Source organism: Larus michahellis, chromosome 20 (assembly GCF_964199755.1).
Source record: "Larus michahellis chromosome 20, bLarMic1.1, whole genome shotgun sequence".
NCBI lineage: Eukaryota > Metazoa > Chordata > Aves > Charadriiformes > Laridae > Larus > Larus michahellis.
In genome coordinates this window covers 8,326,643-8,347,545 of record NC_133915.1, presented here as the reverse complement: position 1 = coordinate 8,347,545, position 20,903 = coordinate 8,326,643, and the positions used below count along the sequence as shown (strand labels likewise).

Below are 20,903 nucleotides of genomic sequence, written 5' to 3'. Positions count from 1 at the left end.
ACAAAAGCAACCATAGGCTAATTAATTATTTCTGCACACCGAGGAAAAGGTTGTTGAGGGAAAAGGGAAAATACATTTCTGCTTTAAAATCAGACAGGTTTATTAAGATGTCTTGCTGGCACCTGCAGAGAACAATTTGTAGTTTCACCACTGTTTACTGATGCAGAAACGCTGCCTGGCTGCTTCCAAACTGTTAGCACAAAGATCATGTTTTGTTCTGAAAGTCAGTCTCCACAGTGCCTTGGGAGCTTATACAAACTGGAACATAAAAGGAGAACACGGCAGAAGATGCTGCCAGAACAGAACTTCATTTTGCTTGTTAATTTACTGACTGCCTGAAAACTGCTCATTGAAGGGTACTATACTTTAGTTACAGTACTACGCTACTACCCCCAGAGAAACCTAAGCACAGCCAAAGTCAAAACGGTGTTGCCAGTCCGCGTGCTGTCTTTACGATAAAACAATTCCCTACCATCTGTAGTTTGCCATATGCAGGAATTCTGATGATTTAACTGTTAGCCTATGCTGCAAAATAAAACAGAGAGTAGAAGAAAACAGGCCATTTTAAAATTTATAATAGTCAACAAAACCAATTAATTTTGCAAGGGTGCTAATAATAACCCACTGCCAGTTCTGAAACAGAATAGAGCCGACTGATACCCTGTGTTGAAGAAACACAACTGGATTTCACTGTTATATGCTGAATCCTCTTAGTCTTGCTTTACTTTCTTATCTGGAAATTATGTTTATATCTCCATTAGCTTTTCTGGATACAGCACAACAGCCTTGTAACGTAAGGCACTGGAAGTCATGCGGCATAGAGCCACGCAAATTCTGAAGAGTCAGTAAGAGGTGGGAGAAGAGATTAATTCGTAGGGAGAACCCAACCCTGACAAGACAAGGCCAGACCTGTACAGTCTACATGGCAGAAAGAGAACTGTTTGTACAGTACCTTGTGCAATAGCATCTCAAACTCCATTGGCTTCAAGTAGCCAGTAACTCGCTGAGAACGTTTAACTTTCACACTGAAAAACCTATTCTCTTAAAATGTGAAAAGAGTTCCTCTTGCTCAAAAGAGAAATTTCTCATCTCAAGACACTAAAGAAAGCCATTCAGCAAACATCGCAAGTTTGCTTTACCAAGTCTGTCTCCACACCGTTTCTTAAGGTTTTTTCGTCTCTAAAAAGGGAAGCTCGCACGAAACTTTACACAACAGGTGTCCTTAAAGGCAATGTTGAAAAATGCTCCGTAATGTGTACGCACAATGGGTAAGCTCAGATAGAGGTTAGAAAAGGTCAGAGAACTGCATGCGGCACATAGCCATTCGGGATGGATACCAAAATGAGACTCTTTCAAGCAGATATAACCTAGGAGAGAATGCTGTAAAATGAGAATTTGCTCTTTGCTCATTTCTGCCAACTTTCAGCACCTGCCAGCCCAACGGCACCAGAGAACCACGGGCCAAGGGCCACCATCCGCTCCCGATCAGAAAATCCCGCTGGGCTCCAGGGGCAACCACCGGCCCCACGCGGCCAAGGCCAGAGTGCTCCCAGGTTATTTCCCTGGAGAACAGCTGATGTTTGAACAGCGAATTTTTACTCTACAAAGCAAAACATATCGAAGGTGTCAGAAAGTTACACAAATTACCTCACAAAGATGCCCAAGGGCAGAGCCGTCCCTCCCCGGGCTGAACGGCGCCGTTCTTTCGGGATCCCGCCGCCCCTCCGCACCTTCACGTCGGCAAAACCCCGAGTCGCCGGTCCAAGCGCGAGATTAATTACGCCCCAGAGGTGGATTTCGCACTTACAGCCTACGACCACCCACCGCCACAGCGCGATCCTCGGCCCGCGCCCCGCCGTTCCCGCCTGCCCGGCGGCGGCAGGAGCACCCGGCAGCCGTGTCCCCCGCGGGCCCGGAGCGCGGGGACTCCCCGCGGGGGCTCCCGCCCGAGCGCCCTTTCCAGCCAGCCCTCACCGAGCGCCGCCCGAGCGGGCCCCGCGCACTCTGCCCACATGGGGCCACAGGCCGCCGTCGGCAGCCGGCCCCAGGACGGCAGTGCCCGCTCGGGCTGCCCTGGGCGCGCCCCGCCTCCCGCTGCCGCGGACCGGCGGCCCCAGCCCCGGCTCCGCGGCTCTTCTCGGCGGCGGCCGCGCCCGCCCCGCCGCGCTGTTCCCCGCGCGCGCCCCCGCCCGCCGCGGGCTGTTCCCCTCTCGCGCCCCCTCCCCCCGCCGCAGAGCTCCGGACCCAAGATGGCCGCCGTGTCAGTTTCGGGCTTCGCCGCCGTCCGGCCTTTGCCTCTCGGTTCCCGTCTCTCGCAGGCCTCGGTGAGCAGCACTGGCGGGACCACCCCGCCTCGGGTGCCCGGTGCCGGGGAGCTCGGGGACAGGCGGCTGGCGAGCTCGGTGGCCCGGGGAAGGGGGAGGCCCGCTGGGCGCTCCAGGATCGCGGCCTGTTCCGGCCCCGCCGCCGCTCTGCGCCAGGCCCGGACCCGGCCGCCCGCTCCCCTGGGGCCCGCCAGGCCTACACCCTGGGGAGGCGGCGGCCAGGGCAGGGTGCGGATGAGGCGGGCGGTGCGGGCCCGGCGGTCGCGGGCTGGGCTTCTCTCTGTCTCCGGCGAGAGAGCGCGGCGGTGGGAGGCGGGCGCGGGCCCGGCCGAGCCGGTGCGAGGAGCCGGGCTGCGCTGCCCGTCTGCGCGGGAGGGGGGGGAGGAAGGGTGTGGGGGCCGACCGGCTGCCGGGGCTGCGGCCTGCGCTCTGTTCCTCCCGATGCCGCTGGTGCGAGCCCCTTGGGGCGGCGTGCGCGGGGCCGGCGGCGGCGGGGATGGGGACGGGCGGTAGCAGGTGCAGGGGCCGCTCCTAGCGCAAGGACCGTCCCGCCGCCGCCCCGGCCGGGCCGGGTGGTTACGTAACGCCGCGCGCGGGGAGCGGACGGGACCGGGACCCCCGGGAGCGCGGCGGCCCCACTGGGCCGGCCTCGGGCAGCGCGCTTCCCTGGACGCCCGTTGTTCGCCGGGTGAAAGAGCTGCGGGCCAGCGCTGTGCCCGCTCCGGTCCGAGCCGTGGTCCCGGCTCCCCGGGACTGGCTGCGCGGAGCGGTGCCGCCGAGGCTGATGCTTGTATGCAAATGCGGTCTGTGCGCTGATAAATTCTTTGGTACTTACTAGAAAGCAGAATGGGAGAACTGTGTTGACGACTAGCTCCTGAATAAAACTTCCCTTGCAGAAAATCTTATATCTTGTGATAAAAAGTTTATAAATCCTTGTCGGTTAGTGTACTTTTGCAGTAGAACTTCAGTTCAGCATACTGTTATCGCACTTAGAAAAAAGTCTTTGTTAAAGACAACTAAAGGCTGTGAAGTAGAGCCTCGTACCCTTCCATCTGCATATTTAATTAGTAGTGTCATAAGCATTCCTTCTTCATTGTGTACGGTCACCTGTTACTTTGTCCTCAAGTGTTTTCAGTGTGCCTCATCTATACTGAAGATTATAATGTTGTATTCTTCTTTTCTACGGTCTCTGAAAGTGGAACATTTAATTACAATCTCCATCTGCGTTTCTTCACTTTTTTTCTTGATGGAAGAACTGTCATAGCTTTTCTTAGCAGGAAGGAATCAGACCTATGATTACAGTCCTGGAGGTGCTCTGAAAGTTTCTTGCTGTTTGCTCAAGACTCTTGGCTGTTCCTACTGCTTTCTATTGAAGTTTCAGGCAGTGTCTTCCATGTGCAAAAATGATGAAAGTTGCTGCTTTTTTAACATCTTTGTTGTGGGTTCTTCTCCCCCACCCCCCATATTAATTTAGGTTGTGCTCAGCAATGATGTAAAACTTGGTATTGAATTTATGATGACTTATGGATTGAAATAAAAAGGGCACGCTTTTTCCTCTAGGTTGGATGGAGTTATTTCAGTGTTAAACCATGCTTTTATTAGTAGTGAAGATGATACCTTAAGTATTAATTCAGTGTTTCAGAATTGTAGTAGTGGATTAAAACTCTGCTATGTGTTTAATGAATTAACGTTGGCTGCTAATTTTTTTTTTCTTTTTCTAACTGTTCTTTGGAAATATCTCTCTTCTTGTTTTCTTCCAGGCCTGATGTTACAGCTCTTCTGATTGTGAGTGTGCAGACCAGAATTTGAGGTGAGATATGCTGAAATCTTTATACCTTTGTGGAAAAACTTTCTCTGAAGCTGTTATGGGAATTATTGGAAAGAATGAGAAAATTTCTAATCATTTTGCTTTCCTCTTTTCAGTCCAAGAACAAATAATGTTTGAGAAAGGAGGAGTAATTCAGAACAGAAAACGTGTATGCTATGGTTAGCTGGTTCCCATCATTCGAGAATCTGTTTTCTCATCGTGTGAAACTTGTTCAACATCGGGATAAAGGATAACGACTCTATGGATATACAGAATTCTTCACCATGGTAAAACTCGCAAACCCGCTGTACACAGAGTGGATTTTGGAGGCAATCAAAAAGGTAAAGAAGCAAAAACAGCGTCCTTCAGAGGAGAGGATATGCAATGCAGTGTCGTCTTCGCACGGTTTGGACCGCAAAACTGTTCTGGAACAGTTAGAGTTGAGTGTTAAAGATGGAACTATTTTAAAAGTCTCCAACAAGGGTCTCAACTCCTACAAGGATCCTGATAATCCTGGGAGAATAGCACTTCCGAAGCCTCGGAACCATGGCAAGTTGGATGGTAAACCAAACGTGGACTGGAATAAACTTATCAAACGGGCAATTGAGGGCTTGGCTGAGTCTAGTGGCTCATCCTTGAAGAATATCGAGCGCTTTCTGAAAGGTCAGAAAGATGTGTCTTCGTTATTTGGAGGTAGCGCTGCCTCCATTTTTCACCAGCAATTACGATTAGCTGTCAAACGTGCTGTTGGCCATGGTAGGCTCCTTAAAGATGGACCTCTGTACCAACTCAACACTAAAGCAACCACTAATGCTGACGGGAAGGAGAGTTTTGAGTCTCTTTCCTGTCTCCCTCCAGTGTGTCTCCTTCCCCATGAGAAGGATAAGGTAAGAGCCGGTTTGCATGGGCATTTTCTTGTGATTGATGAAATGTGTCAATAGAGTTGCAGTTTGAGGTCAGTGATTCGTTTAATTGGCATCTTGTAAGTTAGAAATGACTAATGTTCATTTAGGATCCTACTGTGTCCAAATTTCGAAGTGTGATCAGAGGAGGTGTAATAGATCATAATTTGTACTTTGGACCTGAAAATGGCAAATGAACTAGTGTGAGGAATTTACCTCTTAACACTTCTGTACAGCAGAATTAAATGTGTCTTACTTTAGTTATGTTAGCAAAACATAGGAAGTAAGCTTCCTCATTTCAAGGTAAGGTGGATTTGCAAAGCAAACTTGTGATCATCTCTTATTTTTACATTTCTATTTGACTGACAGTTCGATTTCTTATTTGAATACAGATAACATAGTGAAGCGCTGATTATCAGTTGCCACCTAATGCTGTCGTATAAGCTTTCTTTGTACACAACCAAGAAATCACTTGCTGTCCCAGAACAGCTTTGTTGTGAAATAGAAAGAAAAGGTATATAGGATATAGCGGTTGGAGAGAAGAGTGAAATCAGGATGTAGAGAGTGTGGAAACGCTAGAATGAGCACTCATGGACTTCTGTTCCCTTTTGTGTGCCTCCCCCCACCCTTCTTAAATACAGTTCACTGTACTAACCAAAGTATTTTTCTATTGTTTTATTTTTATGCTTCCCACACACACACCTTTCTTCCATCCTTCTGCATGCCTAAGGTCTTTGACCCTCCACTCCAACCTCAAGATGAAGTTGCTGGAGTGAAATTCATACCCAGTCAGTATCATTCCTGTCCTAGTGCTACTGTGGAAGCAAAGTAAGGCAGAAGTCTGGCTTTGTTTACTGAAGAACAGTTTGCCAGTAATTCATATCTTTGCAATACTAGTCTTCAGGACTTCTAGAATGTGAAAATTATTTTTTCTATCCATAATAGATATATTTTTCAGCAGTGTTGGAAATTTTTTGTTGTTGTAAATATCCCCTTCAGGGATGAGTTCTCCGAATGTGTGCAGTTTGTATTTTTTCAAGTCAGCTGCATCTCTGGTGAGAGGGCTGCTTTATGATCTATTAGGATTTGAAGGCTTAAAACTTCAGTAGGAGTTCTCTTCCTCAAAAAACCAAAATTTAAAATCTCTGCCGATTTATCACCACTAAAGTTTCTCTGAAGTTCTTATTTAACTCTGGGAGCTCTACTGTGGACACGGTACTTAACTAGTCAGAGCGTTCTGTTGTGGGCTGGTGGAACGTAGGAAGTAAGAATTACTGTGCTGAAAATTCCAGCAGCTTCCTCTGCCCTTTTTCAAGTGTTCTGTCTACAAATGTTTCCGATGTACTTCTCCAACTGTATCTGTAATGAAATCAGTATAGCTGTAAAATGGTATGAAAACTGGATGTAAACAAGCCCGGCACATGAGACAGCTGGATTGAGAGTGGTAGTAACAGTGGAAAATATTAGCTGTGCATATTATTATTAACACAGTATGTTTTGCAGCCTATTCAGTTTTCTTGTAATGTGCCAAAACTCAAGACCAGATTGATATTCTTTCCAATGAAGCATTCTCTGGGTTTTTCTTAAAATGGGATATATCAGAGTGGTGAATGATAATATGAGCTAATATAAATGCTGAATTTGGTCGGGGGCTTGTTTTTTATCCCTTAAAAAAATATGTGTCAAGTTCCTGTGTGTGTATAAACAATGCACGCGTATATGTACATGTGTGTTGGGCTGTTAGATGCGCTCCCTAATTCCTTTCCACCTGTTCAAGTCTGAGCAGCTTGAACACTAAAAGGATTGATAGTAACATTAGAATGCGTAGTAGCTATAGCAGAAATTTTGCAAGTGATTTCTTCAATAAATTCTGATTATTTTTTTTTTGGTATGTATTAAACTAACATCCAGATTTTCTGCTCTACATGTATCATCTTGCTGTTGTATAACCCATGCTCAGCTTCATACTAGTTTTTTAAGTCATTTTCAAGGTATATTAAAACATTTATGTAGATTATATGTTGATTACCGGCCTTGCAGTACCTAAAAGGGCTCCAGGAAAGCTGGGGGGGACTCTTGATCAGGGAGTGGGGCAGTAGGACGAGGGGTAACGGTTTTAAACTGAAAGAAGGGAGATTTAGATGAGATATCAGGAAGAAATTCTTGGCTGTGAGGGTGGTGAGCCCCTGGCCCAGGTTGCCCAGAGAAGCTGTGGCTGCCCCATCCCTAGAGGTGTTCAAGGCCAGGTTGGACGGGGCTTGGAGCAACCTAGTGGGAGGTGTCCCTGCCCAGGGCAGCGGGTGGCACTGGGTGGGCTTTAAGGTCTCTTCAAGCTCTAAACATTGTACGATTCTGCCAGCATTAATGGCAAGTCAGTGGCAGCTAAAAGATCAGTTTCTGTTTTATAAGATTTTTAAGACAGTTTGCTTTTTGAGTTGTTTTTTTCGTTTGGTGGTGGTGTTTTTTTTAATGCAGACACTATGTCGTAATCTTCCTTCACTCTACTATTTTGTGTTAAATCTCAACCAGTTACGCAGGTGGAAAAGGCTTACTATGCTGTAGTAATTTTCTTGACTTACTAGGTGCTTGAGAGTGGTGAGGGGTTTTGGGTTTTCGTGTTTGTTTGTTTGTTTTTGGTTTTTTTTTCCTTTTTCTTCTTCAATGGAATTATTCAGTACAGATTCTTTGGGAGTATTGTGACAGTGTTTCTTTTGATTCTTAGAAGAGCCTTGGCAACAACATGAACAAAAGCTCAGCCTCCCAAACCTGAGAAATCCTAATGACCCATGTCTCTTGTGTGTTGTTGTTAATCTTTTGCCCTTGCACTGTTTGGTCTTTAACATCCACTTAAGAACTCTCCATATATCATATGATCCAAATTTATGAATCTTAAAGGTGTAATATTTCTTTCTTTCATTTGTTTAAATGTAGTTTCCACTCAGCTGTGAGTGCTTACCTGCCTGTTTGTTAGTAGTGTCACTTTGTTTAGATGCCTAGAAGTGAAGATTCAATTCTGAATAGTTTCCTGTGTATTACGAAACTTGAGTACCTTGCAGGAGGTCTATGAAAGTTGAGGCTTAAATTTTTTTTAAACAAAATAAACGTAAAGCAACACTACAGAAGCTTTGTTTAAGTAAGTATTGTTTGTTTTTTTCCAGGTCTTATTTTTTATTTCAGTGTTCTGTGAATACCACATTCTAGTGTTCAAGGGCAAGTTATCATGCTTTACCAAGTAGTAATGACATGCTGCTGACATTATGGTTTTGAAATCCCTGGCCTAAAAACGCTACTTGGATGAAAACAAGCAAACGGAAAAAAAAAACCAACATGCTGATGGGCAGAGCTCAGTGCTGAAATTTGCTTATCTGTTAGTGACAATGGTTGACAAAAGAAGGTGTCTTTAATTTCGGTTTTAAGCGCTATGGGTGCTCATGTGTGGGCTTTAGGGAAGTGGCCTTTTCTTTCTTTTCAGTTTCCTGTAGTTTAGAAGCTAAAATGGGAATTGCAGTTAACAGCTATTTTTGCATTCCTTGTCATGTTTTGGATTGAATGCTGGACTTGGGCGTTGTTTCTATGAGAGGTGACAGAGTGGTAAGATTCACAATGCCTACCCCTGTTGTGGAAAACAAGAAGGTGGGGGTGGTGGCAAATTGTTGCAATACCTAAAAGTAAAGGGAGTTCATACTGAAATTGTAATGAAAGAGAAGATGGTTGAGTTGCTGCCTCTTGGTAGGTATCAGGCATCACTATCTCTTCAACATAGCTGGAAGTAGGGAAGTGTACGTGTTGTGCCTCCCGCATCAGGTCAGCCAAAGAGGTGATAAGCATGGAGCAGAGAACGTTTGGCGCCGAGTCCACCATCCATCAGTGACATCTGTAGGGAATGAGCAATACTGTGCAAGCTAGACTCTAAAATAAGTAATCCCGCTGTTACAGTGCAATTTCTGCTGTAAAGCCCTGATTAAATATGCATGAAAGATTTCTTTAAAGTATAACTGTCACTTCTGTTTCATGTGTAATTAGTATACTTGCGGACTGAAACAGGGTTTTTACTTTTTAAAGCATTTTTTTTTTTCTTGAGGAAAAATTGCTGTATGCTAGTATTGGTTCAGAGGAACAGTTTTGCCTTTGGAAACTTCCTACTAATTATTATTTTAAAGAATGTTTTTTCTGAGGTGGGAGAAAATTTCTTTGGTGCTGCTTTGGAAACCATAACTTATCTTTAAATGAATGCCATGTATCTTTAGGTAGCTGAGGGCAGACTCTTTTTGTGACCTTTATAAAAGCTGAACAGAATAAACGATGCTGTTTTAACATATACTGGCTGTTGAGACATCTTTGGGAATAGAAAGGCTTACATGAGTATGGAGAAAAAACTTAGTATCTTGATGAAATTTTCTGGGATATTTCACCACCACTTCATTGAGTTATTAGTTTGGGGTTTGGGGTTTTTTTTTTGTTCATGATTGGGGCAGGTGCTGTAGAGATGATTCAGAAAGTTAATTTTATTCATACTGACACCTTGCATCTCTGCCAGAGGTTACTGCAGCCATTGCAAAGATAAAGCATGTGGTGTTTTGCTCCTTGGCTCCTGCAGTTTGTAGCCCAGTTTATTACTATTAAATGAAATTGTTGGTTTAAGTTAATGTTCTGTGTTGTGAAATGCAGCTGCTGCTGGAGGGAGAGATATCTGATGAAGGGACAGAGAGGGCAGTGCAGGGCGGTAGCCTTGTTAATCATGTCTGTTGTGAACTGGTGCATCATCAGAGGCTCTGGTTGCGTGCTATTGAGCTGGCCATGCAACCTGCTGTTTTATCTGTACCATTAATACGTTTATTTCTTTGATTACTTTTTGGCACAAACGGTGGGTTGCATTTGCCAGACGAGAAAGACTGATTTCTCTCTCTTGTAGGCACTTAGTTCGATATGCTCTATTTGTGTATTTGAAGCCCAAAAAATAATTGAGTATCTGATGCTTATGTATGGCTATCAAATGTATATCATGTATTTAATTGTGAGAAACTTCTCGTGCAGTTGTGGGCTGCGTCTTTAGAATGCTGGGGGAAAGGATTGCAGATTGCAGTGCTTTCAGTCTGTTTTGATCAGAAATTTTGAAATAGATAACTTTGCTCTAGATAAGGACAGCGTGCTCCGCTTTTGTTGACACTTGTTACAGAACACAGGTTAAAAGGCTGTAAGAATTTTTGTAAAATTGTTATTATTAAAAAAAATATGTTAACACATCAGCTAACTGAAGGAGACGTTGACATAATTGATGTACACATTGGATGTTTCCAGAGCATTTGAAATTTGACCTCAAGACAATAGTAGAACTGTTTCTTCCACAATTAAAAGGAAAATACAGATGGTATTAATTGATCTCCATTTGCATTCTCCTTGAAATAGTCTTTTATGTCAGTTAAAACTGGATATGGCTGTAGCAACCTCTAAGTAAATACCTTAATATTGTCCTGCAGTACAGCTGAGAGTATTAAAACAAAATTCTGAAAGTGCTTCCTGAAAAAAAAAAAAAAAAGAGAGAAACTTCTATGGCTGAAAAATAGGAGGAATTCCCCATGCTGCTGTCTCACATGTTCCTTGTGGCATGTCTGTTTCCTAGTTTTGTGTTGCTATTTATACCTGTTGGTACTTACCAGTCACTTAAACTGTGGGTTACTGCACATGCAGCATCCTTTAGGCCTTCCCGTTTGCAAATAGTAGTTCTAGATCCCAGTGTGCACTTGTGTTTATCACGTGAAGCCAAACTTCTTTTTCGAAAGTTCATGTGCTTTGAAGGCATCCTAGTTGTTTTGAAGGCCTTTAAGCATACAATAGCTATTACTATATTGTGCCTGTTTTAGGTTAATAACTGTTAATTCCATGTCTTAAAGCAAAGGACTGTCTGTCCCATTACTGGTAAGGAAGTTATTTGTGGATTGGTTTGTTTTGGGTGGAGTACGTAAATGATCTGCAACCAGAGCATTGTAATTACATTTTGGGAGCTCACCCTTGCTCTCCAAGGGCACTCTTCAGGCTTTGGCTCCCAGCTGGAGCAGGATTAGGATTCACTCTCTTCCAGCTCATTCTGTAGAAGAGAAGGCTGTAGTTCTGTCTAAAAAATAATCATGGTTGATAACAGATGGCCTCCATCTGTACTCTGTGTAACTCTGTAAACTCAAGTGCTGAAAAATTACTTTGAACTTGATTCACTCAATTAGTGAACAGGTGAAGTAGCTCTTAGTAATAGAACAAAAGTAAGCATGTCAGAAACGTTACTATCATGGACAGCTATGAATGGGTGCTACAGGATGGTGCATTTTGGATGAAATGTTGTGGAATGATACCAGGAGGCGCTCTGGCAGTATTTGGAATAATGGTAACTTAAAGGCAAAATTTGTGACTGTGGGAAGACATCAGGTGGTGTGATGTGTACCTGCATCAGTGGGGGGCTACTGTGGAGAAGGGTTTTTAACGGCATTCTCTGACACGGTTCCAGCAGAAGCTGAGTATCAGGCAGCTGGTTGAAAAGGAGGAGACTAGTCCAATATGTTGGCTGGGTCCCCATTGTTAGTCCTTTCTGTCCTGGAGATTGTTGGCAGATATGGAACGACAAATCTCTAAAGTTTCTTAATAAAGGAACCTTATTTACTACAGAGCTTTAAAGTATAGTCAGTCAGGGAGGAGGGTGGGTGATGGAGAGCAGTGCTTAATAAACAATGGCTTGATTCCAGTGCTAGCTTTGTTATGTAGCAAGGGAAGAAAGAGCAGAGAGAATGAGGGCAGGTAATTCTGTCCCTGCCCTTTCCCTGGTTGCCCAGCAATTTTATCTTAAGTCATAGTGGTGGTGGGAAAAACAGTTAAAAAGGTGTAAATATTAAATCAAGTAATGTAATTTTAGTTGAAATATAGGCTCCGTGTTCTTAAAATAAGTACAAATATGCAATCAACAGAAAATCTGATAAACAAATCGTATATATGACACGCTGCTGACTTCTTTGACCTCTTGTCCTCTGTGGAGTAGGTGGGTAGATATGTTTTATTCCTCCTTGCCTCATTAAAGGGTTTCAAACTAAATTTATCCTAATGAGTTGTGATGTTAGCCTTCCTTTCACCTACTCAAGTCTTCTCTTTATTTGTTGTTAAATCTGACTTAATTTTTCTGTCCTCACCAATGTTTTCTGACTATGTGAACACCTTTCCTTGGAACAGCTGGCAGTCTTTCCGTTGTCACTTCTATTGTGGTAAATCTGGACTTGTAGTGAGATTGAAAAGAAAGGAGGGAGAAGGGTGTCCAAAAAGACTGACCGTTGCATAGCAAACAGAATCCCATTGATAATATACTTGCTTGTTTTGAGTTTCCCTTGAAGGCCAGTTAATCAGTCTGCGGACCCATGCATGAACGATGAGTTCTGAGTTGAAAATGCTGAATCTTTAAAGCATGTTTCTATGAAGACCTATGAATTGCTAAAACTTTTCATTATCAATACCTCTACCAGCTCACTGTATTTCTGAAAATGGGATGGAACAAAGTATGGATCTCAGTACACAGCTAAATTAAAATTATTCAACAATATGCAGCCTCTCCCAGGCGTTAGGTTTCTCCTCAGTCTTTGAGATTCAATCCTGAATATTTAGTAAGGAGGTGTTTTGAGTGGAGTGCTCTGAGCTTGTCGGGACTCGTAGTGAATTCCTTGAAGGTGTGCGTGGAAGGAAAGAAAGTAAATCTGCTGCTCAGCGTTACAATGACTAAGCTTCAGAAGCTGCTAATCATTAAGATGCAGGCAAAATCTTTAGAGCGATCTCAGGAAAAAGTAAATGCACTTGCTGTATGCTGCTACCGATTTTTTATTTTTTACTTTTTAAATATACATCCATAAAAATACAGTGACTGTTTGCCTTACTTCAGCACAGACTTCACCGGGCTTTGCAAATTCAGGGTACCTTTGTATGGGCAGTCTCCCAGCAGCAGACCTGTTTGGAAAAGGTTTTATCTGCGCCTGTGTGGGGTTTTGCCACACTTGCTGTAAAAGGCTGCTCATGTGGGAATGATCTGTGCGGGGAATGGCACTGAGTGAGGACCGTGGGTCAAGAACATGGGACTTCGGTGTATCTTACTGTCGAGAGTGTTGTATTGAGCAGTGGATTTTGATATTGAAGAATTATATGCAGAGTGTTTATTTTCTTTTTCCCTCCAATCTCATGTTCAAGGTGGTAGAGCTTCAAAAAATTAGTAGAATTTGTTCCCGTAGTTGCATATGTGTGGGTATCCTGAGTAAAACTACAAATAGCAGCCTTGTATCAGATAGATATTTTTAACGTGCACGAAGTTCTCATTCACAGTTCCTTTTGTGCCTTCCCTGTTATCGCGTTTATGTGGGCCCCTGCATTGCGTTAAATATTTTTGTTCATGTTTGTTTTGTAACTGAAGTATTTTCCCTTCTTTTAGGGATGCAGCTAATGTTGAAGTAAAGTGGTGTACGGTATCTAAAGATGGAATAATTATCTATGTGCACAGAAATTACCTAAGTGTTTACAAAAGTCTCTTCCACAAAGTAATTTGTTATTTTTAGAAATCAAAGTCAATACTGAAGTTCCTTATTTTTTGTGAAAACCAAAGTATCACGGAATGCTAACTGTTTCCAATGAGAGGAGTTAAGATTTTAGTTTGCTGCTCATTTGAGGGGTGTGTTCTACTTTTGCAGCTGTGGAAGTCTATGACTTCTTAGAAATATTATTTCATCTAAAACTGAGTGATATAATCATCTGTTGCTCCTAAGACAGGGTCCTTTGTTTTCTTGAAAATTAGGAAGCTCGGACAAAATATAGGAGAGAGCTTACAGGATATAGCTTTGGGTGAAGAAAACTTCAGTAAATTAACTGCCAGGTTCCTGAATCCGTGTCAAATGAAAGGAGTTTCTTTATACTGCAAATAAAGAAATTTGAGCCTCCCTTCCCCCCCGCCCAGTTTGCAGGCAGGAAGTCTTGGCATGTGATTCTGATTGTGACGTACAAATCTTGAATTGTTTTAATCCTCTGATTAGAGGACTTGTTAGCTCTGGGAAGGTTATTTAACGATTGACTGTCTAAATATTTCCAGTTGACATTCTGTTAGGTTCTTATCATGCACATGTCTAATAGTAAGGCAGTTTCTTCAGTTTGAATGCCAGCCCCAGGTAGTATCCACATTGCTTTTTTTTTTTTTTGTAGATTTCCAGGTATCATAACCACGGCATAGAATGCAGCCCGCATATACTGCACGAATATCTAAGCTGTTAACCTTCACACTTCACTTTACTCTTGTAGCAGCATTTCAGATGTTCTGTCCATTGTAATAGTCTTTCCTCAAACAGCAGCACTTATTTTGAATGTCTTTTGATTTTTCTTTTTAAATGACTCTTTCGAGTTTCTCTTAGGAAGAGGTATGTATGCTTGTCACTTCTTCCGTATACTTTTTTATCTTTTTTTTTCCCTTATGCTTGTTTTAATGTAGCCTCATGGTTTATGCCATCTTTTTGACATATAAATGTCCTTCTTCTTTCAAGTGAGACTCAACTAAGGGAATCGGGGACAAAATACCCATTGACACAGGCAAACATATATACTACATGTGTTATTGTAATAGTTTTCCACGTCTATTACAATATTTAGCATTGTTTTCTTAAGCACAAAGAGTATTTTAAGGAATTTCTGTTTTTACTCTCACTTGCTTCACATTTTTTCTTCTGGAGAAAAACTGGAGACATACTGTCTGGAGAGATCATTAAGATCGTTAAGAATTGTGATTTGGTAACTCAGAGTAAGAAGGGCAAGTTGGTCAGTAGCTTAAAAAACCTGAGCTCATTGCTGCCACAAGTTGATACTACTGAATAGTATTTCCCAAATTATGCTGTTTTCCCTATATACAACAACAAAAAATAATTGTAAAATTACTTTGGTAATATAAAATTTACTAGTTCTGATTTTATTGAAGCATGGAACTGAAGTGATTTTTTTTTTTTTTTCCCAGTCACTGATCCAAAAGGCATGGAATCCTGGCTCTGTGATGCCCTGCTCACTGAAACATGTTTCCGCATGTTTTAAATCACTTTCTTCACGTGGTGTAGGTTGTACTTCCCCTCTGGCTTTTCTGGTTCATCTACTCTTTCCAGTAGCTTCAGCATTTGAGGCAGACCTTTGCAACAGCATGGGCTGTTTGAAGTGAGGAGTAATGCTTTGTCACTTATTTAAAAACAGACACACAAAACCCCATTACCTAGCATGAATTCTCAGAAGCCATCTATCGGTGATCCTGGATGATAACTTCCTAGCTAAGAAACAAAAAGTGGGCATGGTTCTGTAAATACTAGTTGTGGTCGATTCCCTCTCTGGAGGGCTCACATTTGGGATGTCTTAAAGAGCAAAGCAAAAAAAAAAAAAGTTGGTGTGAGCGTATGTGTTTCTTTTACACTAGCTTTAATTTTACACCTGCTCCATTCCAACCACAATGACTATTGCAGGCAGATGTGTGATAATGGGGCAAAGACAGTCCTGATGTCTAGTGAGCCTCTGGCGGTATTAAAATGTCTGCAGGAAATAAAGTGCAGTGGGTTACTGAGGGTGACTGCCGTGACAGCGTGGCCTACAGGGCTGTGAGTTTTGAGGAGTTTTCTACCTCATTTTTTCTGAATTAAGAAAAGTACAAAGCAGATGGATTGGCCAAAACTGAGGTTTTAAATTCATTCCCCCTCCCCCCCCAGGCACTTCTCTGTAGTGCCTTTAGGAGGGGGTACAGTCTGTGAATCCGTAGGGCGTGTTTGGTTTCTAGACACCCTTTGTATAGTAACAGCATGTGCCGAGAGGCTGGCAGGCTGTAAGACGTCGTCAGCCCAATTTGTTCTGGCTCCCGTCCTCGCTGAATCTGGTGACATCACACCGATAGATGTGCTTGCAAGAAAAACAGCAGAAGGAGTTGAACGTCTGCCAAAAAATTTGCAGTATGAAACTGAGCTGGCTGCTTCCAGTCTTGTTTTTGTGAATCTCTCATTGTGTGCTTGCGTTTTTCACTTGCCAGGATGTTCTTTGCTGAACAAACACAGGGGCAGTGAAATCTCTCCATACTTAGCATAATGCAGTCTCACACAGAAGCTTTGGAGAAGTAGCCTGGGCTCCACATTTAAAGCTATCCAATTTAATAAATTGTTCTAAAACATTTTTAATTCTAATAGAGTCTTATTCTTTATTCCCCCAAACTGTAGCTGATTTATCTTTTAAATGTGGCTGTTTGTTTGCAGCTTGTCAGAGGTGGTAAATACAGGAAACATTGAAGCTGTAAAGGATTGTCTTTGATCCGGTTCTTCCAAAGCTGGACAGTGTTTACATGTGGACATCCATGGGGATGAACAAGGTGTGCACAAATACAGGCTAGAAGAGATAAGAAAGACTATCTTTGACTGTAGAGAGGTTCTGAAAAATTCTCTTTAAATAAATTGCTCATGAACTTCCGGCGGAGGATACATGAAATAGTTTACTTCTTCCCTGAAAAGTTGCATGAATGCTCCAGCTTTGCTTTCACGAGGTTACTTTCACAAATAGTATAGGATAGCCACTTATTATTCTTACAGGAAAGATGAAGGTTAGTTAATAATAACTTGTTCCAAGAGGTAGTAAGTACTCCTCAGGAAGAAGAGGTTGAAGGTAAGATGACAAGTGAATATTACTCAGAAGTAATTCTTGAAATCTTGACTCCAAAGAAATTAAAGCACTGACAGACCTTTAATACACGGTTTCCCCCCCCCCAGTAAACCTCATACTGACTGGGAGCTGCCACCTCTCTGGCACCCAGAGTCTGGTCATGGACAGAGAGAGCAATTTGTGGACAGTCAGCCCCCGCGCAGTGTTAGTAGACGATGGGGGATCCCTACATAGCTGGTTTTAGCCAACGTTACTATGGTGGCTGTGGCTGGAAAGATGCTTCCTGTGGCAGTGAAGGTGCTGGTTTCCCCCTCCCACTTGGATATTACTGGTTTGTGTGCTTGGCATTAACTATTTGCAGTTGGCTTGTTCTCTCCCTTTCTCAAAAGCAACAGAAAATGGAATCCTTCAATTAACTAAACCTATGAATGTGTTTCAGACTGAAATACTGATGGACAGGTGATTTCATGTTAGTTTACACTTCTACATCGTCTGGGATTTACTCAAAGGCTAAGATAAATATGTATGTTCAGGATGAGGAATGTTAGGCTTTCGTTCCCAAGTAGTCATTCTACATTGTGTGGCTTCATTTTGAAATAGTGCATTTCCTAAGGCTTCTGGTTGTTTCCATCTAGTGGATGTTTTAAGGAACACACCTCAGTCTGTCAGTATACTGGATCTGTACACCAGAGTAAAGATACCAGTTTTTATATTACTGTAACATAAACCAACCTATTTCTATTCTGGATATAGCTTTGGTTTTGACTTAAAGAATCCTTGAAATTCTTCTGGCATATGCTTCCATACGATAATTAACAGTATGTGCGTATGTAGCTGTATAATATGCTCTGAAAAAGGTATGTGTGAAATCGTTAACTATAACGTGATACAGCTATGCAAAGAATGTGTCTCAAATATAGCATAATATCATTTTTTGTGTTTCCAGTGTTTTAAGTGTGATTTTAGCATATTCTTATTATATTTTTAAATTAAACTTTGCTTACATCTTTGTTCTGAAAACTATAAATCACAGACCTGTCTTGGAATTGGATTAGAAAGAATTTGCTAGATTATGAAATCTAGCACTTAATGATACTGGAGATAAGGCCATCGTTTCCCTCTCATCAGTTGATCAAGTGCCACTTTAAAGCAATCAGTTATTGCACTTGTTACTTCTTTTGAGGAGGCTGTTGTAGAATGTCAGTCCTGTGGTTTAAAAACTCCTGCTTATTCCAGGCCAAATTATTGCTGGCCAGTTAGTATCTGTTTGTAATTTTGCTAGTGTTGTGCCACGTCTTAAATATACCTTTTTCCCTACGTAATGCTTAACCCCCCTGAACTTTCTCAGAGAGATCAAACCTTTTTGTCTACTGCTTTTGAGTGCTAAACAGCATAATCACATAATTTCTTACAAGAGAATTTTCTTTTATTTTCATTTTTCATAACCATGTTAATAGTTGTACAGTTTTTGTACTTGTCCTGTAATGCGCTTTATTCCAGGTAATGTATTGCAAATGCTTTTGACGATTGCACTACTGCTTTCTGGATACCTGATGGGAATTTCTGAGGCTACTGTGTTCTGGGGTCATCTGTGCTTTTTTTCCACTGCCGTATCACCTCATAGCTCATTCGTTTGTTGACAAATTAAGGCACCATGTCTCTCTAACTTAGTGTTCAGTTATGTATTAATTTATAGCCTTCTTTTCCAGCTTGTTTTTCCAAGTTTGCCCTAGCCCTGGAATTCTATTCTCTTTTCCTTTGTACCTGGGATTGTCTCTTGTCTTTGGACTTCTAACTTCTATTCAGGTTACAGTTAATGCAGTATTGTGTGGTGAGAACCACCTAATCTTTGTGACACATGGTGTATATTACATACTGTTTACATGTGATAGAAATGTCTGTATGATTTTGTGTATTATGATTTCCTCCCTTGATATACTCAGTGCTTTTATTGTCTGCTTTCCTCACAGCCGGTTGCTGAACCAATTCCGATCTGCAGTTTCTGCCTTGGTACAAAAGAGCAAAATCGGGAGAAGAAACCTGAAGAGCTCATCTCTTGTGCTGACTGTGGCAACAGTGGTAGGTGCTGCCAGTAATAACCCACCCACTTGAGACAGAAGAGCTTGATGTAATGACTGCTACTGACCCATACCTATGAGGAGCATGCATCTAATAATAACCTTGCTGCTGGAGACAGAGAAGTCCAGTATAGTGACTACTGCTGACCCATACGTATGAGGAGTATGCATTTATGGCATACAATACAGTTAGTTCAGCTGAATCTCATGCTCCCAGAGGGGAGACAGTTAAGTTAACGTAACACAAATAGTTCATTTGGCTCCTCGAGGTTTCTTTGAAAATGTGGTAATGGTGACAAATTTTATCATGTTTCTCAATTCAGTTATGAAAAAATATCTTGGTGTTCTTTTGTACGTGGGCCTGCCACTTCCTATCTAGGGTATTGTTTTTGTGTTATAAGTAGATAAGAACAGAAGCACCTAAAAATAGAGGAGTATCTGGATAACCAAAATTCTGCATTGGAATATGTAGTTGATAAAGTAATCTCTTGGTGAGCTATCTGTGAGCACTGACAGCAGTGGAATGGTTTTACTGGTATAACTTTCTTCTTTTTCTCTAGGTCATCCGTCCTGTTTGAAGTTCTCTCCAGAGTTGACAGTTCGAGTGAAAGCCTTGCGATGGCAGTGTATTGAGTGCAAAACATGCAGTTCCTGTCGAGATCAGGGCAAAAATGCTGTGAGTACAGTGGAATATGGACTGAATGAAGAGGATATCAGTCTTGTGAATGTTATGTTAAACTGCAAAATAAAATAATTCTAGAGTCAAATATTTGCAGCTTTTGTTTGAGTCTGGTAGTCTTTCTGAGATCTGTGAAATACCATAAGTCTGTAGATAAAAACTATGTGCGTCTTCTCTGAGATGGTGACAAATTAATGGAGGGTTTGATGCTGATGCGCATGTAAAGAGAGATTAACTTTATCTGTCTTCAACAGGATAACATGCTATTTTGTGACTCATGTGACCGTGGCTTTCACATGGAGTGCTGTGACCCCCCTCTTACTAGGATGCCAAAAGGTGAGGACTTTGTGATGAAAACGGTTATTTAAGATGGTGTTGGAAGAGATCGGGGGCAGAAAGTGCTTCCACATCTTTGGTTCTCTTTTTAGCTACATTTAACTTGTTCTTTACACCATTTAGGGGGGCATGTGTGAGAAATTACCCGGACTTGGGTTTAGAATGCTGAAACATAGACATAATTTTTCTTACGCATATATGTGATAATTGGTACTGTTCCTGCCCTTTCTGTTGGAAGGTCTGGGACCTGTAATTCTCCTTTCTGTTCTATATAGATGTCCCTTGCATTCAGTGATGGGGACTTGTGTCTTGTAGGTATGTGGATATGTCAAATATGTCGGCCACGGAAGAAAGGAAGAAAACTTTTACACAAGAAGGCAGCACAGATAAAACGACGCTATGCTAACCCAATAGGACGTCCTAAAAACAGGTTAAAGAATCAAAATACAACGTAAGTCTGTCTATAAGGAGGAGTAAGGTTTGAGATTCTACAGGGCAATTGGTATTTTTGAAGTGTCTGGTCTACTCTGTGAGAAGATTTATTTTACAATGAAGATTGTAAAAATTTAATGCTAATAAAAACATAGAGGGAATGTCTCTCTTAAACATCCTAAATTTTTTCCAGTCTCTTTGGTACCTTTGCTTAGGGGAACTCCCAATGTAAGTCAGAGGGGAAAAGGAAAGCTAGCTATCTGCTGTTGCCGTTTTATCTGTCTTAATTTTTATTTCATTATTTATTCTTAATTTTTTTGCCTTTGTTCCATCATTTAATTTGCAACATACATCTACAAAATTATGCACAGATGCTTAGTTTATCCTTTTATGAAAAAGCAGCCTATTTCTATTCAGCTTTCTAAGACAGCCATCGGTCTAGGGCAATCTCTCTGAGAAATGTTGGGTACTCAGTTATCTCAATAGAGTTTAAAAATTTCCAGCCTGAAAGATGGCAGCTGGTTGGAGATCAACTCTGTTTTCTGCTAAGATGACCGCCAGTGGTAGAGCTTCTCAGCAAATGTGCATGTCCTGCATGCTTTAACTTTCTATGTAGATCTTACAACAATCTGCTATCAGTATGAAAACTTTGACAAATGACAAGTGTAAATGTTT

General features: G+C 42.1%; 1 protein-coding gene across 2 annotated transcripts in view; it reads left to right on the top strand.

Moving 5' to 3' along the window:
• The first annotated feature begins 2,205 nt into the window (after window positions 1–2,205).
• KAT6A (lysine acetyltransferase 6A) overlaps window positions 2,206–20,903 on the top strand; it is a 41,648-nt gene continuing 22,950 nt past the window's right edge. For both annotated transcript variants that reach the window (XM_074563562.1, XM_074563561.1), the window contains exons 1-7: window positions 2,206–2,324; window positions 4,085–4,134; window positions 4,248–5,018; window positions 18,674–18,782; window positions 19,342–19,457; window positions 19,715–19,796; window positions 20,112–20,247. In XM_074563562.1, coding sequence (XP_074419663.1) covers window positions 4,416–5,018; window positions 18,674–18,782; window positions 19,342–19,457; window positions 19,715–19,796; window positions 20,112–20,247 — 1,046 coding nt within the window. In that variant the 5' untranslated portion in view covers window positions 2,206–2,324; window positions 4,085–4,134; window positions 4,248–4,415. The remainder of the gene's footprint in view (window positions 2,325–4,084; window positions 4,135–4,247; window positions 5,019–18,673; window positions 18,783–19,341; window positions 19,458–19,714; window positions 19,797–20,111; window positions 20,248–20,903) is intronic.